The sequence below is a fragment of the Salvia hispanica genome, chromosome 3, assembly GCF_023119035.1.
Source record: "Salvia hispanica cultivar TCC Black 2014 chromosome 3, UniMelb_Shisp_WGS_1.0, whole genome shotgun sequence".
NCBI lineage: Eukaryota > Viridiplantae > Streptophyta > Magnoliopsida > Lamiales > Lamiaceae > Salvia > Salvia hispanica.
The window spans coordinates 10,519,390-10,539,514 of record NC_062967.1 but is presented as its reverse complement, the minus strand read 5'-3'; the positions used below and the strand labels follow the sequence as shown (position 1 = coordinate 10,539,514).

The 20,125-nt window shown below is 36.6% G+C and overlaps 2 protein-coding genes across 2 annotated transcripts; both read left to right on the top strand.

Annotated features, from left to right (window-relative positions):
* Positions 1–5,734: 5,734 nt before the first annotated feature.
* LOC125213234 (probable serine/threonine-protein kinase PBL5) lies at positions 5,735–8,034 on the top strand. Its single transcript, XM_048113658.1, has 5 exons — positions 5,735–5,844; positions 6,529–6,692; positions 6,778–6,967; positions 7,058–7,449; positions 7,533–8,034. The coding sequence occupies exons 1-5, from the start codon at positions 5,742–5,744 to the stop codon at positions 7,815–7,817; spliced, it is 1,134 nt and encodes a 377-aa protein (XP_047969615.1). The 5' UTR covers positions 5,735–5,741; the 3' UTR covers positions 7,818–8,034.
* Positions 8,035–12,413: 4,379 nt separating this feature from the next.
* On the top strand, positions 12,414–20,072 carry LOC125213231 (phototropin-1). The gene is made up of 22 exons (XM_048113654.1): positions 12,414–13,269; positions 13,402–13,584; positions 15,238–15,329; positions 15,943–16,216; positions 16,425–16,659; positions 16,746–16,816; positions 16,895–17,001; positions 17,079–17,128; positions 17,225–17,329; positions 17,441–17,500; positions 17,573–17,662; positions 17,782–17,858; positions 17,938–18,022; positions 18,106–18,186; positions 18,279–18,382; positions 18,476–18,525; positions 18,627–18,733; positions 18,813–18,935; positions 19,017–19,068; positions 19,154–19,266; positions 19,411–19,551; positions 19,710–20,072. Exons 1-22 carry the CDS (start codon positions 12,596–12,598, stop codon positions 19,794–19,796), a joined length of 2,961 nt encoding a protein of 986 aa, XP_047969611.1. The 5' UTR covers positions 12,414–12,595; the 3' UTR covers positions 19,797–20,072.
* The last annotated feature ends 53 nt before the right edge of the window (positions 20,073–20,125 follow it).

Below are 20,125 nucleotides of genomic sequence, written 5' to 3'. Positions count from 1 at the left end.
AAGCAGTGCTCGGGCATGCGGTGTATCCGTTCCAGCGAGCCGCCTCCAATGGTGTTCCGATGCAATTTTGTCCCGACGGGATGGTACTGCTCAATGCATCTAGCGGCATTGAGGATAGTCTTAGTTTTTTAGTTTATTGTAAGACTATTTGTCTATTTCAAAGACAATGAAATTAGTTTAATATAATTAATACGTGTATATAACACGGACTTCATTTTCGTGATGTTTGAGTTACATAATCCATTGATTCAATTCAAGTGAATTCCGCGTCTAATTTTCTATAAGAATGCGACGTCATGGCCCACTTACTATTCGTTCAATCTAGAAAAGATATGCCATAAAAGGTTAGATAAAGATGCGAATAAATAAGATATATGAGTAGTGCCTAAGTAAATCTAATTCACTGTATTTTCTCTGCACTCCTTTAATAGTGATTTGTTTATCTAGAAGGTTAGAGCATCCGCGACGGTTTGAAATTGGCGATCGTCCGTCCGTGCCGCTGAGCACGAGCTCGTCCGTCCGCCGATGAGAGCTGTTCGTCCGTGCCAGCGGCACGGTGCTGCTCTTAGCTAAGAGCACGTCCGTGCCGCTGAGCAGCCATACGTGGCGTCTTCTTATTGGCCAACGGCATAGCCGTTGGCAAATTCGATTTTTATTTTTTATTTTTTTTAAATTCATAAATAATTCAAAATAATACTAAAAAATAAAAAAAATATTTTTGGATTCCCAAAAAAATAGAGCCGTTTATAGACGTTTTTTTTGGATTTTTGTGATTTTTTTTTAATCCCAAAATCATCTATAAATACACACATTCATCATCCACTTTTCACATCAAATTATCTCTTATTCATACTTTTTCATACTAAATCATCTACATCTTCCTCTTTCACCCAAACTCTCTCTAAAAAATTCAAAAATGGATTTCACCAATCTCATTGCTGAAGCGGAGCGCGAAGAACAAGAATATGATGAACAATATCATGCCGCCTATGAAGCCTATGTCGCCGCCAATACCCCCGCCCCTCCTCCTCAACCAACTAGAGCAAAACGTCGCTACATCCCTCGTGATCGAGAGGGAGCCCATGAAAGGCTCGTTGCCAACTATTTTTCCGACCAGCCGCGGTATCCAGAAGATTACTTTCGGCGCCGTTTTCGCATGTCAAAACGATTGTTTATGCGTATTGTCAACACATTGTCCACCCGCGTTGAATATTTTCAAGAAGGTGCAGACGCAACCGGTCGGCAAAGTCTCACGGCGTTGCAAAAGTGTACTTGTGCCATCCGACAACTTGCTACTGGACAAACGGCTGAACTCTTCGACGAGTATTTGCATGTCGGTGAGTCAACTGGAATCCTATGCCTCAAGAATTTTTGCGACGGCGTTCGTTCTGCTTTCGGCGAGGAATTCCTTCGAGCACCCACCACCGACGATTGTCAACCGTTGCTTCGTCTTCACGAAACAGTCCACGGTTTTTCCGGTATGCTAGGCAAAGCATTGACTGCATGCATTGGAAGTGGAAGAATTGTCCGACTGCTTGGAGTGGGCAACACTTAAGCGGCCACAAAGGTGGCGGCCCAACGCTTATCCTCTCGTTCACCGCCTATGGATTTGGCATGCATATTTCGGTGTTGCCGGATCCAACAACGACTTGAACGTGTTATATTCTTCACCACTCTTCGATGATGTTTTGAATGGTGTAGCACCGGCGATCGACTTCACCGTCAACGGAAATGCATACCACATGGGTTACTATCTCGCCGATGGTATCTACCCAAGGTGGTCGACTTTCGTGAAGTCGTTCAGCAATCCACAAGAGCAAAGACGGATTCTTTTTGCGCAGCGTCAAGAGTCTGCTCGGAAAGACGTCGAAAGAGCTTTTGGTGTCCTTCAAGGCCGATTCAACATTGTGAAGTCCCCTTCTCGGCTTTGGTACGTTAAGAATATCGCCGACATCATGTACACGTGTATTATCTTGCACAACATGATTATAGCTGACGAAGGACCGATGGCGGGTAACTTTTACGACGAGGATGAAGCCGGAAGCTCAACCGCGAGGTCACCCCACGCCTAGGTGTGCATACGACGGTGAACGAGAGGATGGAAAGAAGACACACAATGCGCGATACAAGAGTCCACACTGAGCTACAAAAAGATCTAATCAATCACATTTGGGAGAAATTCGGCAACGAGTAGTGTAATTTTTAATTTTTAGGATTTTAATTGTGTAATTTTTAATTTTTAGGATTTTAATTATGTGAGTTTTAATTATTTTGTAATTTGTAATAGTATTTCGGATATTTTAATGCATTTTAATATTGTGGAAATGTTTTTATTTAAATTGAATAATAGAATGGTGGGACCCTTGAGCTTGTCCTTAGCTAAGAGCACGGATGTGGGTGTTGTGCTCTTAGCTAAAGACAAGCAGTAAAAGTGGGTCCGGACCCACTTCCGTGCTCTTAGCTAAGAGCACGGATGGGGATGCTCTTACCTTCCAAAACTTAAAAATTATTACAGAATGTATTATCTTTAGAAAATAAAGTCACTAAACATAAAAATACTTTTGTGATTAAAGTTCGTGCATAAATTTGTCAACCAATTGGATTTGCTTAGAGAGATCTAGATTCTAGGATGAAGTTGCCAAATTGACTTACTGTACCATGGAGATTTTATGGACTTGGTGGACTTAAATTCCGCGTCTAAACAAGAACCACAGACAAATACACAACTCAAGTCAATAAAATGAATAAATGGTAAAAAAAACATTAACTAAAGCTAAATTGATCACGAGCTTGATAGTAACTTTCGAAATAGGTTTTAATACAAATAAATATGCTAATTTGTGATTCTAATGTCTAATAATACCATTAACGCTTTAAAAAGTGACCTAATTCAATTCCAATTAAAATTAGGAGATACAAATGAAAGTGTCTTAGCAAAACAAAAGATTAAGATGATTTTTCCTCGACATAGGAACACTTTATTTTTGCATTCTAAATTGCGTTTAATTTACAAAATTTTCCAACATAATTAATTGTGACCCTATTTTTGTGTTCTTAAAAAGTTTGTAGTAGTTTTTTAGTGCTAGTGCTCTACAATCAAAAAGCCAAAAGGGCAATTACAAAATTTTTAGGAGTTTGAATTCAAACAACATTAAGCGTTACAAATGCCAGACAGAGAGCAATTGACAATTTAATTTATTATGATAGTCTCTACCAAAACACGTCGATATTTGGGGCGATTTGGAATACAAATGTATAATAAATGCTATACTATAAAAACAACAAGTGAAAAGTGATTGAACTATTTATTTACTTGGTCGAGTGACCCAGCAAATGATTATCTTAATGGGTAAGATAATTTATAATGTATTAAAATCCACTAACCCCTTTTCAACCCAATATTTATTTGTTAGACTTCAAAAACGATAAAAAATCTGTAATGAACTGTATTCACGATGTCCACATGCATTTGAATGCGGTGACGTTGTCTAATGACGTTAATGTGTGACGTTTTTTCATTGCTTGTTTTATTCCTCTTTTGACAATACAAATACAATAAAAGTATATACTAGTACTCCACTAGTTATAAACTTGCTTTAATTAGCCAAGAATTGATTGTCTATTTGTTCTTACATCAATAAAGAAAACACAAATAAAATTACAGAATTTCGACTACTATGAGTATATTTTTTGCTTCTGGTATTGAATAAATTATCAGATTAATTAAATTATAGGAGTATCTTCTATCGTCAAGGATATGATCTTATTCTCCTATGCTTGTTTCATCAACTCATTTTACTATTGTTCACATTCTATTTGGGCTGGTATTAATTTAGGAATTAAATTGGGACCACCTCTCGCCTCGTGTTTTGACTAATCTTTGGTTTTATAAGAACAAATAGTTTGTGTTCACATGTATATCTCTCTTTGATTCACTACTTTTGCATATTCATTCATGTCGTTGTTATTATACATATCAATAGATACTGTATCTCAAAAAGATATCCTATTGACAGGTAAGGTGATTAATTTGTGATGTGAAATACTATGAAAGTAACTTAGACCACATCCAAACCGAGCCCCACTCTTCGCTAATTTCATTGATCATATTAAATTTCTAGTGTGAATTTTCTTTATTCTGTCCAATAAATTGAATTAAATCGAACTAGGTTGAATGGTTAAAAACTCACCTTCGAGTTCGTAATATGACTCAAATTATTTTGTCAGATAATATATACTTATAAGTCAGCAAAATTGCACAAACAAAAAATCAGTAACATATAATACCAGTGCTGTAATAATTTAAAGAAAAGTTTAAACGTGATCAAATTTGACCATAGTTTAGTTGCGGGGATTGATGGAGACGTACGATAGAAATCGAACCTAATTAGTTACTTATATTTTCGCAATTTGAATGCCCTACTATTTGAGCTATATCCCCAAATTAACCAAAAATGTATCCATTGATATTTATTTTAAAAATTACCGAGCGAGAGAAATTTATGGAAAAGAAACTAAGGACTACTTATTGCTACTACTATCTCTGAAAATTTATCACTTATTTCTATTTTGCGTCTGTCCCTAAAAGTTTGTTATACGCATTTTATTATAAAACTAATATATAAAAGTGGAACCCACGTGCTATTAACCTAGTTATACACATTTTATTATAAAACTATTATATAAAAAGTGGAATCCACATGCCACTAACTTTTTCAGCCCATTTTCTATTATATTTCTTAAAACTTATATCGGATCAAATTGTGACAAATTATTATGGATGGAGGAAGCCATTGACAAAAAAATCTTCGCTGCAGCCCAATATATTTTGTTTAAATTTTTGGAGATGATGGGCTTGAATCTAATATTCAAATTGAATGTGCTACAATTTGAGCATAAAAGCCCATACATATTATTCATTCATAAATGTACGCAGTGATCACAAACTCCCGCTTATTCTTAATAGATGATGAGTTTGAGAAACTGTAATTAAGATACTGAATGTTGTCTATTTAAATAATCCTCTATATAAAACTTATCATCTTTCTTATTAGGAGTAGTATTTTTTTACTTGATGCATATTCAATATTTTTATAATATAGAATTTCTTTCATTATAACTAGCAGGCCAGAGTCACCTAAAAAGATCAATACGTGTTTCATTTTTAATTTCTTCAAACTAGTTAATCCGAGACACCTAAAATAATTAATATGGGTTTATTTTTCTAATTTGTGTGTGTGACGTGTTTGCCATTTCAACGCTCATCGTTACACGGCCTAATTTGTACAAGTACAACCGAAAATTCTCTCATAACCTTCATTAAGGATAGAAAATTAAAGCTGACTAAAAAAGAATAACACAATATATGAACATATAATTCGATACGTTACATTCAACGCCCGAAAATAGAAATGTTATGACGTGGCGGTCCATCATTGGAGGGCATTCCTGCACGAGAAGTAGAATAGAATAGGCATCCCCAAGAACAGAGATGTTTATATCTGAATTAGAAAGCTGAATAAAACAGAGGAAATTGTGTTGTGTTGCAGTTTCTCCTTCTCTCTCTTCTTTCTCTTCTGATAACCGTCTTCTGCTACTACTATTTCATTTCTTTCCCTGTTCTCCGCTATTTGCAGCTGAGAAATAAAAAAGAAACCACATATATTGAAATAAATATTTATATATATATATAGAGAGAGAGAGAGGGGAGAGGGAGGGAGGGAGGGAGGGAGGAGCTAGACATGGGATGTTTCTCGTGCGCAAGATTCTCTCACAAGAAGCAAAACAAAAAGAAAAAATTGGCCATCAAGGACAGAGATGATGGTCATGCACGAACCCCGTCTGGTAAATGTAGTTGAAACTAACACAATATCAAATGCAAAGATGATTGATTCTATGAAACTTTCCACATGGGTTTCCGAAAAGATCGAATTTTTTCTCGATTGGAATCGTTTTCTACATTGCATGTTAGGGTTAGGCTTTGTCATTCTGTATATTTTAATATCATTCCTGTTTACGCATACATGTTTTGCCTTTGTTATTACCTTCTGTAGATTGCGAATTGATAGATTTGGAGAGACTGAATTCCTGCATTTGATCGTGCTTGCTTTTCTGTGTTTGTTATTGTGTAAAATCCTCTTTGAACTGTCTACAATGTCAATGTAGAAAAATTGATAAGAGATTTTCTTTTATTATATGCAGGGGTGGTGGGGAAAAAGGTGATGGATATGACATTAAAGCAAAAATTATTCTAGAAAAGGCCTAATGTATTTGAAATGCAAAACTCTAATTGATTGTTATCTTAAACTGTTGCTTCTTTTATCTTCTAGAGGTTTGTGATTGTTGTTTGGAATTGCACTTTTCGTCTTTGCATTATGTATTGTGAACTTATTGATCAAATTGGGCCATTCATCTTGTAACTTGGTGTTTGATCTTCTTTGTTCATCTTTCTCTTGTGTTGTTTAGACCACTCAAAGGTAAGCCCTTATAGATCTATTAAAGAGCCTAAACTAGTGTCTCAATCCTCAGATGGCAGCTTGAGTCCTAGCTCTGATGCGGGGAGCGATATCTTTGAAGCGAGGAACTTCGCCTTCGCTGACTTAGTTGCTGCAACAGAGAATTTCAGGGATGGAAATTTTGTCGGTGAGGGAGGATTTGGACCGGTCTATAAAGGTCGTTTACCCGGTGGCAAGGTATATCAAGTGATGCAACAATGCGTACATCTTTTGCATTTACTTTGTTTGCATATTCATTATGTCTGTTGTATTGTGAATGCAGATTGTGGCTATTAAGCAACTTGATCGCAATGGCACTCAAGGAATTAGGGAATTCGTGGCCGAAGTTTTAACACTAAGTAATGCAGATCACTCTAATCTTGTCAAACTAATAGGCTATTGTGCCGAGGGAGATCAGAGGTTGTTAGTCTATGAATATATGCCCCTAGGTTGTTTGCAGGACCTTTTACATGGTAAAGCTCGTTTCTTTTTCTTTTACGCCTTCTTTGCTTTTATGAGTATGAAAAGATTTACGATTGACTTGCTTTTCTTGGTATCTATAGACATCTACCCCGGCAGTGAGGTCCTCGACTGGAATAGCAGGATGAAGATAGCAGCAGGGGCAGCAGAAGGGTTGGAGTATTTGCATACAAAGATGTCACCACCAATAATATACCGCGATTTGAAGTGTTCCAACATATTGCTCGGGGAGGGATATCATTCAAAACTATCGGACTTTGGTTTAGCCAAGGAGGGGCCTTGTGGAGACAAAACTCATGTTTCCACGAGAGTGATGGGCACGTATGGATACTGTGCTCCTGATTATGCCATGACTGGCCAACTCAACTTCAAGTCGGACATCTATAGCTTCGGTGTAGTTCTTTTGGAGATCTTGACAGGAAGGAGAGCTGTCGACTATACAAAATCTGGTCCGGGGCAAAATCTAGTTGATTGGGTTAGTATTCGAACATATTTCACCGTTGCCATTGCTTGTGATTCTTGAATAATTCGTTGTTGGCGTCTGCATGCAATGAACAGGCACGGCCGCTATTCAAAGGGAAGAGGTTCCACGAGATGGCAGATCCGGCTCTGGAGGGGCACTATCCGGTGAGGGGGTTGTACCAAGCCCTGGCCATCTCTGCAATGTGCATCCAAGAGCAGCCTAACGTAAGGCCGAACATTGGAGACATCGTGAAGGCGCTCAAGTATCTTGCTTCGCAGCATTACGATCAACAAAATGCCATCCCTTATACGAGAAGGAACAAATCTGTCACCGGATACGAACATGAAGCTGAGACCATCACCAAACCGGAGGAAGAGTAAACTCTAGGTCGAGTTAGAGTTTGCTTATCCTTCTCTGCATCCCTTGTAGAGTTGGCTTGCAGCAATAGCAACGGTGAAGGAGTCATTTGCTTTTTACTCTTTTTTCCCCTTTTTTTCTTTTTTTTTCCCTTCCTTTTAACCTTTTTGTTCGTGTAGTAGGTCTCCTCAATCATCTCAGATATGAGTATAAGAAAGTAATGTTTCTCTCGAGATTAAAGTAAGAGAGTGATTTTGACTATGGTTAAATGAAATCTCTAGCTTCTTTCATTAGATGTGTGACCTGATCAAATAAAACTATGATTAGAAATCAAGGAATATTATGTTGGATGAATTTACCATATCGTCCTAAATAATTTTAATTACTAGTACTAGAATATAATCATAAAATTCTATTTCGAAACAACAAAACACATAAATGGGCCACGCTGTTATTTGTTACTAGTACCAAATAATGGCAGTGTTTATCAGCCTACAGTTGGCACGAGTCTGACCCATACTTTTTCGAATACTATAGTTTATAATTCAATGTACTCTTAAAATAAAGAAAAATTGAGCAAACCTTGATTATGCAGGTGCATCGGTAAATTACTCTCTTGTGTCGGTGCATAGTGTTGCATATTTATATAATCTTAATTACTCCTATTAGTAGTCGTAGTCGTAGTAGTAGTAAATATTTTTGATGGATATGGGAGAAAAGCTTTTAAATTAAATAAATTCTGCCTAATATGTGCGTTTACTTGATTAGTACTGTAATTTAAAATATGAGAGTGTAATTTTAACATTTAAGTTATATTGCAATATAATTATTAGCATTAGATTAGGGTTGGCATCATGAGTTTATAATTTTGATTGCTCAATTTAAATTAGGCAACATCTGTTGATGTGACAATCATATAGATAAGATAGACAATTCAAAAGGTTGTTCACGTGGTTTGGACCTACCAATTGTTGGTTTTTTTTATATCTATTGATGTTGCTCAACACTACATATAGGAGTATTATCTACACTTGTTTTTTTATAAATATATAGTACTATTAGATTTCGAAGAAATTCCATATTTTCATATACATATTGATTGTACATTACAATTTTACAAGTGATATATTATATTTGTTCTTAGGTAGGTAAACTTTTTTAAATTTATTTTAGCACGAATCTGTTCGGCAACGAGCACGTGCAAACAGGATGTAATTTAATCATGCACTGCAGATTCTTTCCATCCAAATCCATGATATTCTATGAAAAATAAAAGATTTTGTTCAAGAATAATTTATTTACCAAAGTATATTCTCGATACTGATAAGTATTGCATAGCTACCACATCTTTTCAATTTATTAAAGTATGAGTAATTAACAAACAATAAATCTGAAGTAGACATACGTACTATGCTATAATCATATGGTTACCAGATGACCTTGGAGTTTGCTCAAATAATATAATCAAGAATTTAAACTAGTTTGAATTGATTCTACAAGATTCCATATTCGAACTTCATTTTATAATAACTAAAAGTGAGTCAAATCTTGATAATGTAACAAATGGCATTTTGTTAATCACTAAAAAATTAACAAGAAGTGACACTATTATTTTAAATTTTAGGGATACTACGTGAAATGAGACAAAATTCGTTGCATCTTAGGGTGCAGCAAATTTAGTTACACCCACACTTGCGTCAATAACAAGACTAAATGCCAATATTTAAAAGTTAACCGAAGCAGACCAGATATAACTTTTCAAACAATATGCTTATATGTTTAAAATAAATTGAGGTCTAATATAAGTTTTCAAAAGGTTAAAGTTAAAATATAATAGTATCATGTTACAAGAATCATGAACCTTACTCACGTATTGCATAGAGATATTGGTGCTATATATCTTTTCTTTCAATAGGATTAATTAGGAGATTTCATTTTTTTTCCTATGTGGCGGTTCTTAGTTCTTATTTCTCTAAGTGTTCTATTCTACTATCTTTTTTTTATTATATTCTCTCAGTGAAAAATTGGTATTTAATTATCAAAACTGGTTGGGATTAATATAATTTAAATCGAAAAATATTGTAATGTAAAATGAGTTTCCATCAAACTTTATACACAAGTACAATTTTATATAGTGCAGTGTATTCTGTAACACCAGCATGTCAAAAGAGACGCAATGCTAAAAGTTCAGTTTAAAAGATATCAGACTATCAGTTATGATTGCATATTCTTTCAATTTTTCTTATAAGAGAAAAATCCTAATCGAAAATTGGAAACTAGAATCCAAACATACCACATGACCTAATACGAAAGTAGCTAAAATTACAACTTTTCACCTTTGTCTGCTCAACTTTATGAAACATGTACATTCCCAACGTTATCTCCCAAAATTATTAATCTAATAGTAGTATTATTGAAGGCCCGCATAAAACGACATAATCATAAATCATTCTAGGTATTAGCAGGGGATTTCACATTCACTTCTACGATCATTAAATCTAATAATCCAACCCATTCCAAAAACAAAATACTAATATAATATAATAATCAAAATTGTTTCTCATTTTTTTGGCAATTAATCACCACAAGGTGGCTACAATTTTTACAAACCTTTTTTTGGGGGAGGGGTCAATTTTTTTGTACATATTAGTGGTGTTTTATAAAATATCTAATCCATAGAGTAGGGGGATTATGAGATCAATTGAATTATTTTTATTTATATGCATTATTACATTGTTAATTGTTAAATATGTCCTCAGTCCTCGTATAGCTAGTAAGTTACGTTAATATTATTGAATTTTAAAAAATCTTCACATAGAGTTAAAAGTTTTAGTGGTTTGGTTTGATGTCCTATTCATGCGAGACCTGTCGCAGTTACATAAATCTCGTATATTATTTAAAATAAGATAATTATTGTATTAGAAATACCCATTTAAAGTTACGGCTCCCAAACACAGGACAAAAATTGAAAATAAATCTATTTAATTAAGGTTAACTAATGGGGAAATAGTATTTTATCACGAAAATTTATTATATGAGCTCATCAAAAAGTCATACTAATTCCTCCCGGCCATCGTAATTTCTACTTATTGAGCTCATTTATAAAATTTACTTATAAAGTATATAGTAGTATAAGTTTAATCATTCAACTTGTTGACATAATATTGACACAATTTTCGGATAATATTGACGTAATAATTAGCTGCGAGGGAGTGCATAAGGGCTTTGTTGAGAGAAGAAATAATTAATTACGTAATATTCTATTTCTTGAATTGTGATACTATTAATTACGTAATATAATTAAACTTTTACGTGTGACAAATATAGTTAAAATTTCTACGTGGTTATTATTTTGCTACGCGCAGCAAATTTTGTGACATTCTTATGTTATCTACAAAAATCATGTCACTTCTATTCATTTTGTTCCCCCCTACTGATTTAAAATTGAAGAAACGATAAAAAAAAAACAAGTGCAGTCCATATCCCCTCCATTTTCTCTTGTACTAGTACTACTACTTATCTCCTATATGCATCCTGCATGTGTTTTTTTGTCGCCTAAATTTTAATTGTCACAAATCACCACAAAACCAACATTTTATAGTACTACTACCATACTCCTACCAATTATTTAATGATTTAATAATATACTCTTCAAATTTCATCAAGCTCTGCCATATTTTTGTGTTCGAAAATTTATAATTTTTTTTATAGAATTCAGTGATGGAGGCATGTGAATTATAGGTGTACAGGCATGGGAAGCCAAACCTTTTCGACAATTATTCTCCAAATTGTTGTACCTCAGACTGATCACCCAGTTTTTTTTCCCTTTTAAAAACTGCTAATTTTCAGTCCAAAAATCATATTCTCACATTTTGCAATTACAAAAAAAAAAAAATCTTGCAAGTTGCTTCAAAAAAAAAAAAAAAAAAAAAAATCTTGCAAGTTGCTTCAAGTTGAGGAATTCCTCCTTTAAGGTAATGCTTTGTTAATTTTATACTACTACTAGTTCGTATTCATGTATATGTATCTTTCTGTTTCGTGTACATTTGTGCATGGATTCACATGTTTGATCTTCTTGAAATTGTGGGTACGTAATTAGTGTAGTGTTATAATCAATAATCAACTACTATATGGATTCCTGTGAGTACAGTTTATGTATAGTCATTTTCATTCACACCACACTACTTTCTTTAACATCATCACCTCACCTACCTACAATTTCGATTTTTATTCAATGCCTCTCTTCTCATAAACTCCTGACTTTGCTTCTTTTGATCTACCATTCAAGTATTGATTCAATAATATTCATGAAATTGGATATGAAATATTCTGACCATTCTGCCCTCCTAAATTGTGAGGTTCTCATAGCTCCGTGCAGTGCGGGTTCGAAAACGACACACACATTTTTTATTTGTCTGCCCGAAAAGGCGAAATTCCACTTATACCCCTGTCATCGGACTTATTGACTCCCGGTATCATATAAATAAATCCCAAAATAAATAAAACATTCTTCCTCCCAAAATAAGTGTCTCATTTCTACCCATACATTCAACTAGCTGATTAATTAATTAGTTAATAGGATGAAAGCAGTATATAGTGAAGCGGTCACATGGGAAGCATTAGTGACAAAACATCAATCTCTACTCTCTCAAGTCTTGCCATTTTCATGACAAGAAAATATCACACAGAATCTAACAAAACAAACATGCATGAAATTCAACTCTGATCAATCACAAATCCCCAATCCCTCAGTAGCAAGTAATTAATCCGATGTTGATTATCTGAATCTTGCAGAGCTATAATGGAAGGCAACAAGCCCCTAATCCCGCCGCTCCCTAGAGACCCCCGCGGCTCCCTCGAAGTCTTCAATCCCTCCTCCTCCGCCGCCACCTCCGCGCCGCCGCCTCCGTCAAATCCCGTTTTCCGGCAGGCCCCGTCGTGGAAGAGCTGGTCCAGCAACCCGGAGCCGGAGCCGGAGAAGCCAGGCTTCGCGTCGAAATCGGGAAGAGCAGGCGCGTCGAATCCCGACGGCATCACCTCATGGATGGCGCTCAAGGACACGGCCGCGCCGCCGCCGAAGGCGCTGGGCGAGATATTGAACGAGCATGCGGCGAAGGGGGCCACCGTGGGCGCGGCAGCGCAGAGGGCGGCGGAGTGGGGATTGGTGCTGAAGACGGATGAGGAGACCGGGAAGCCGCAGGGAGTGAAGGTGAGAAACTCCGGCGACGAGAAGGGGAACACGCGGAGGGATTCGAATAACTCTATCCGAAGCTCCGGGGATCAGTCCGATGATGGGGGAGGGAAAGAGAGGGGCTTTCCCAGAGTCTCTGAAGATCTCAAGGATGCATTGTCGACGTTTCAGCAGACGTTTGTGGTGTCGGATGCAACCAAACCCGACGCCCCCATCATGTATGCGAGCGCCGGGTTTTTCAAGATGACCGGCTACACTTCTAAGGAAGTTGTAGGCCGGAATTGGTAATTAATTATTTTATTTTATTTTATTTACAATTTAGTAGATAACGTCCTTCGTTATCTGTTCTTATCATGTTTTGACTTATCTCGTCTTCACATTAAATAATAGCCTCTTAATATTTGGGTGCGATGCAGTCGGTTTTTGCAGGGGAAGGAGACGGACCCGGAGGATGTGGCGAAGATTCGGGAGGCCTTAGAGACGGGGACGAGCTACTGCGGGAGGTTGCTCAACTACAAGAAGGATGGCACTCCCTTTTGGAATCTTCTCACTATCACACCAATCAAAGATGAAACCGGAAAAGTCCTTAAATATATCGGGTAATATTAATGTTTCAACATAAATTGTACTTACTCTAGTAGATAAAAGGTAGTAACAAATAATTTGAGTTGAAAATTACCCTTGATTTTTCACTATGTATAAGTATAATGATAAAATCTAGTAGTACTATATGTCTTTATTTGGCCTTCAAATTAATAAACGGAACATGGAGGTTTAATAGTGATGGACGTCCCAACTCAATTAAACATATTCTACCTTTTTCTGGGCCCAATTTTGCATGTCTTCTTCCTTTGCCAGTTGTGAGATTTTAATACCATTAATACAAGATTACCAGGGTGGCAATTTGCAATACGTGAATATGTTATTATTTTATTTTATTGTAATATCTATATAAAATTTAACTATTATTGAATTTTTGATTTTTTTGTACTATGTTTATGTTATATATAAATGTATTATTATCGTAAGTATGAGATGCTATATTTTTGTTTGTTATTTTGTTGAATTAATTACTAGATCATAGCGTGGTCCAGCAAAAAATGTCACAATAATTAGGGTATAAAATTGCGGACCACTTAGTAGCCTGTATGCGAATATATACGTCTCTGATCTATATAAGAATTACGAGTCATGTATCAACATTTATGGGCAAAAGTTATTAAGATGTGGGATTTGATTGAGACGATTTTGTGGATCAGATTGCTATTATTAAGATGTAGCCTAGTATCCCAATGTGCAGTGGCGGATCCAGGTGGGGGCAGGTGGGGACGGTCGCCCCCACCATGCGACTAATTTTCCCTTATCCCGGATGTATATTTTCCATATCCGCCCCCTCCGTTGCCTCCGATGTCGCCCCGTTGATCGATAAAAATAACCATTATCGCCCCAAGCTCAATTGAAATAACATCCACAGACTTGCTAAGTTGTATAGCATGCCTCGATCCAAAAAATATTTCGCTGCTTGTTCATCTTGCTACTCTTTACCCATAGGACTTCATATCAACTCAACATACTGAATTGTTTAAACAACTTGAAACTTTTGTTGATGTTGTGAGAAGAGATGCACGATTGAATGCTATTGAAGATTTGGCTAGCCTATCTCAGAAGATTATTGAAACTAAGAATGATAAAGTTTTTTCGTTGGTTTATCGTCTGATTGAGTTGGTATTAATCTTACCCGTAGCGACTGCATCTGTTGAAAGAGTATTTTCAGCAATGAAATTTGTCAAGACTGACGTGCGGAATAGGATGGGAGATGAGTGGTTGAATGACAGTTTGGTAGTATACAATGAAAGATTCATCTTTGCTAGTGTTTCAAATGAAAGAATCTTGAAACGTTTTCAAGATATGGATACTCGTAGAAATCAGTTGTCTCGGTTAACAGATGCTAGAGCTACTTGAATTATAATAGACTTTCATTTTGCTAAAAAAACATATTAAAGTATTATATTTAATATTTTATTATTATATTTAATATTTTATTATTTTATTCCGCCCCCTCCATTTTTTAATTCGGGAGCCGCCACTGCCAATGTGTACGTCTTTTATCATGTGATAATCACAATTGCTATTTGATTCAGACGATTTTCTGTAATTTATATGTTAGTACAATACTATGGCAGTTGTTAAGATGGATATTGAATTTGAAAAGTGGATTGATTAAGATGTGAAATTTTGGTTTATTGGTGCAGAATGCAAGTGGAAGTGAGCAAGCACACCGAAGGAATCAGGGAGAAAACCACCCGGCCCAATGGGCTTCCCGAATCATTGATCCGTTACGATGGTAATCCACCTTTTTTTAATTATTCTTTTATATATATCAATAGTGATCATTTATTTATTAGTAGTAATTTACTTGGTGATCACGATAACTTAAATCTCCGACCTTTAATTAGAGGAGAAACTTTTTATTAATTAATGTTACTTTAATACTACCTCATAAATTTTTATTAATATGAGTATTAATTTACATATAGTACATAAAAATTAAAATTTTATTTATTTATATTCCTCTATAATTACAAATTACAAATTACAAATAAAGTAGTAGTACTCCCTCCCTCCTAAAGAAGTAGACAAACTTGTAAATATGTAATTGGTATAAAATAAAATAGTGACGTGTAAAAAAAGTAGAAATAGTGCGAAGTCCACATTATTAGTATCGTGTAATTGATAAAATATTTTTGGCAAGATAAATAATCAAAACATCATAACTCAAATTTTACTACTCCCAAAAGTTGTTGGATCACACCCCCAAAAAATGAAATAAATGTACATATAATTAGAATAGTATTCATCTATATTGGAGTTGTACAACGTAAAACTATATGAAATGTGTGTTGTTATCATGACTAGAGTAAGGTGTTTTGACTCTTTTACTACTTTGGATTGAATAGCTCGACAGAAAGAGATGGCGACGAGTTCAGTAACAGAGCTAGTCGAAGCAGTGAAGAGGCCTCGACCAAGAGCTCTCAGCGAGTCCACCAACCGCCCCTTCATCCGCAAATCCGGCGACCACGAAATCTTCGACGCCCCAACTCGCCGGAGCTCCGACGACAAGCCGCCGCCTGTCCGCCGCCACTCGCATGCTGGCACTCGAACCTCCATGCAGAAGATCAACGAGCTTCCCGAAAAGCCTCAGAAGAAAACCTCCCGCCGATCTTTCATGGGGTACGTAAACTTTTCCTGTCCCCACAAAAATTTTGTCACATTTTGACCTGGCACGTTGAATAATTTGCTGGAAAATTAGTTTTTACTGTAATAGAATGTGAGTGAGAATGAGTTAATGCAAAAAATGGTAAAAAAGTGAAATGTGGGACAAACGAAAATGAAAATATGTGCCAAAGACAATGATGCGAACACTCATTCTTTCATGCAGGATTTTGAAGAAGGGGCGGCGCTCGAGCACTGAAGATCTCGAGCCGGTGTTCAATGACGACGAGGAGAAAGAGAACGGTTACTCCTCGGAGAGCGAGGACGAGGGGAGGCCGGACAGCGTGGATGATAAAGTGAGGAAGAAGGAGATGAGAAAGGGTATCGATTTGGCCACCACTCTTGAACGTATAGAGAAAAACTTCGTCATCACTGATCCAAGGCTTCCTGATAATCCTATTGTAAGTTAATTAATTACCCTTTTTGTTGGACTGATTTTTATTTTTGAATCTAATAGTAACAGTTATTGTATTTGTGTTTTGTGTAGATTTTTGCTTCTGATAGTTTCTTGGAGTTGACAGAGTATAGCAGAGAAGAAATCTTGGGTAGAAACTGCAGGTAACTTAACTTTACTATTGAACCTTCCAAAATGTATCTCAAGGCCAAAAACATAAACTGAAACTTGTTCTTTTGTAGATTCCTTCAAGGGCCCGAAACTGACCCGTCAACGGTTAGGAAGATAAGAGACGCCATCGATAACCAGAGGGAGGTCACGGTCCAGCTCATCAACTACACTAAAAGTGGTATGTATGCAATGAGATTAGGTCTTACTGCAAAGGGAGTAGTATTATGTCTGCTTTTCTAATGAATTCAATCACAGGCAAAAAGTTCTGGAACTTGTTTCATCTGCAGCCTATGCGTGATCAAAAGGTAGGCACGTTGATCGTTGTGCAATATTAGTAGTATTTGCTCGTGTGTTTGGTGTAGAAGGCGTCCGTTTTTAAACATGTACTTGTTCTTGAATAGGGAGAGGTGCAATATTTCATAGGAGTGCAGCTAGACGGAAGTCAACATGTCGAGCCGCTTCACAATTGTATCCCTGAGGCCACAGCAAAAGAAAGTGCAGTACTGGTGATTAACTTTCCTATTTCTCTGTATATTTGAGATGACATTTGATGGTTGAAGTGAATTTTTTTCATATAATTTGAGTTCGGATGAAAGATCTGATTTTCGTTTGCTCAGGTGAAAGAAACTGCTGCAAATGTTGATGATGCAGTCAGAGAGCTTCCAGATGCCAATACGGTCAGTTAGTATTGAATTTTTTCTTATGTTCCTCCTTTTTGAGGTGTTTGTCTTATCTAACTCAACCAACAGAAACCCGAGGACTTGTGGAAGAATCATTCGAAGGTTGTTCATCCAAAGCCTCATAGGAAGGACAGCCCTTCCTGGCAAGCTATTCAGAAGGTGCTGTGTCATGTTTAACTGAGAATCTTCTATTTTCTGAATATTCGAAGATTATATGATCATATATGCATATCTGCTACCTTCTTGAACATACGAATCTGATATACGCATGTCTACAGATTCTAGACAGCGGGGAAGAGATAGGATTGAAACATTTTAAGCCCGTGAAACCATTAGGAGCCGGTGATACTGGAAGGTATGTGTGTTTTCCATGATATTATGTTGTGAACAAAATTGATATCAGTTGATGCGGCTAATGAATTATGTCCTTGCAGTGTGCATCTCGTAGAGCTATGTGGAACAGGGCAATACTTTGCAATGAAAGCAATGGACAAGGGCATGATGCTCAATAGAAACAAGGCACGGAGCTGAACTCTGTCATTTGTTTGCATGTTGTGCGTCTGAGTCCTCGCTTATGTAACGGTGCATCTCTGAATCTGCAGGTGCACAGAGCTTGTGCGGAAAGAGAAATCCTAGACATGTTAGATCACCCGTTTCTTCCGGCTCTGTATGCTTCATTTCAGGTTATACAATTGGCATTTGAATGTATGCAATTAGATTATATAAGTGATATAGACGATGTTCGAACTAATTTTTCCGTTAAACTTGTTTGCAGACTAAAACTCATATCTGTTTGATTACTGATTACTGCCCCGGTGGAGAGCTCTTTCTTGTACTCGACAGGCAGCCTACAAAAGTGCTGAAAGAAGATGCTGCAAGGTAAACACAACCTTGGTTATTACACGTGACAAAATTCGCTTGCAGTCGTAGAAAAGGATTCTAATGCACCCCTATGATTGTTATTTCTTTCAGATTCTATGCTGCTGAAGTTGTAGTGGCACTGGAGTATCTTCACTGTCAAGGTATATATAACCGCGATTTATATATCAACTAAAAAAAAGATTAAGCAGAAAAAAAAAACACTGAATTTCCTTCATATCACCGTCTTACTTTCTTGCTGCAGGCATAATCTACAGGGACTTAAAGCCGGAGAATGTCTTACTTCAAGATAACGGGCATGTTGCTCTCACGGACTTTGATTTGTCGTGCTTGACATCTTGCAAGCCACAGGTGTGTTTTCATCTCTTCTAAAATCTACTACCATTTTAGTGATGATAGCTTTAACTGATAGAGTTAATGTACAATGCAGCTTCTGGTCCCAGAGATAAATGAAAAGAAAAGGAGTCAGAAAGGTCAGCAGCCTCCCATCTTCATGGCTGAGCCAATGAGAGCATCGAATTCTTTTGTTGGTACTGAAGAATACATAGCTCCGGTTAGTATCATCTCTACTTTTGTTTTTGTCCTCGGTTTAGAATCTTCGCCTACTTACTCGTTTGATCGTTCTTCCCAACAGGAAATCATCACCGGTGCTGGCCATACCAGTGCAGTAGACTGGTGGGCACTTGGTAATGATACTACTTTCTTCTTTCTCTGAGATCAGACATATTTGTTTTTTTACATAGTGACTGATTTCTTCTTGTTGCTTCGTAGGGATTCTTTTATACGAGATGCTGTATGGATACACCCCATTTAGGGGAAAGACGAGGCAGAAGACATTTGCCAACATTCTTCACAAGGACTTAAAGTTTCCAAGAAGCAAAGAGGTTGTCGTTTTTGTAGCAATTTCAGATTCTTTCATTTGCATAGAGTCCTAAAACTAAAAATAATGCAAACTCAGCTCTCACATATTGTAGTAGTATAGCTCTTATGAGTATAATGCAATGAACAAGAATTTGGGCTTGCTGCAGGTGAGTCTTCAAGGAAAGCAGCTGATGTATCGACTGCTACACAGAGATCCGAAAAACAGACTAGGATCACGCGAAGGAGCTAATGAAGTTAAGCAGCATCCATTTTTCCGCGGGATAAATTGGGCTCTAGTACGTTGCATGGTAATTGCAGAAAATCTCCCTTTCTAGTATCTGTCTCGACACGATTCATTTTATGTAAAGCTACGTTTCTTTCTTGCATACGTGCTTTGGAAATCAGACTTGTATCCGTGCTTCAAACATTATATAAATGGACTAAAATGATTTTTTGAAACCTTCAGAGTCCTCCTACACTTGAAGCCCCACTGTTTGAGGAGAAAGAAACGGTTGATCCCGGGCTCGATGATCTGCAGAAGAATGTGTTCTAAAAGGTAGTTATGCACTCCTTGTCAAGGTTTATGCAATTGTGGTGGCTGAATCTGATGATCCTGATAATTTTGAGCTCACCACTCAATTCCTTTTTTCTTCGGCATGTTGTTGTAGACTGGAATTCTATAATCTTTTTATCCTTTTTTCTTTCGATCTTTGCAAGTTGTGAAATAGTTTGTTTATTGTATCTCAATTCTTTGTCACATGTTGTAGCGTGAGCTTGTCTTGTTTTGTACATTGTTTAAGTTGTGCAACAATAAGGTTGTTTTATATGATTCCTATTCCCAATTTAAGAATTCATGATTCATGGTAATAATGAAACATCAAT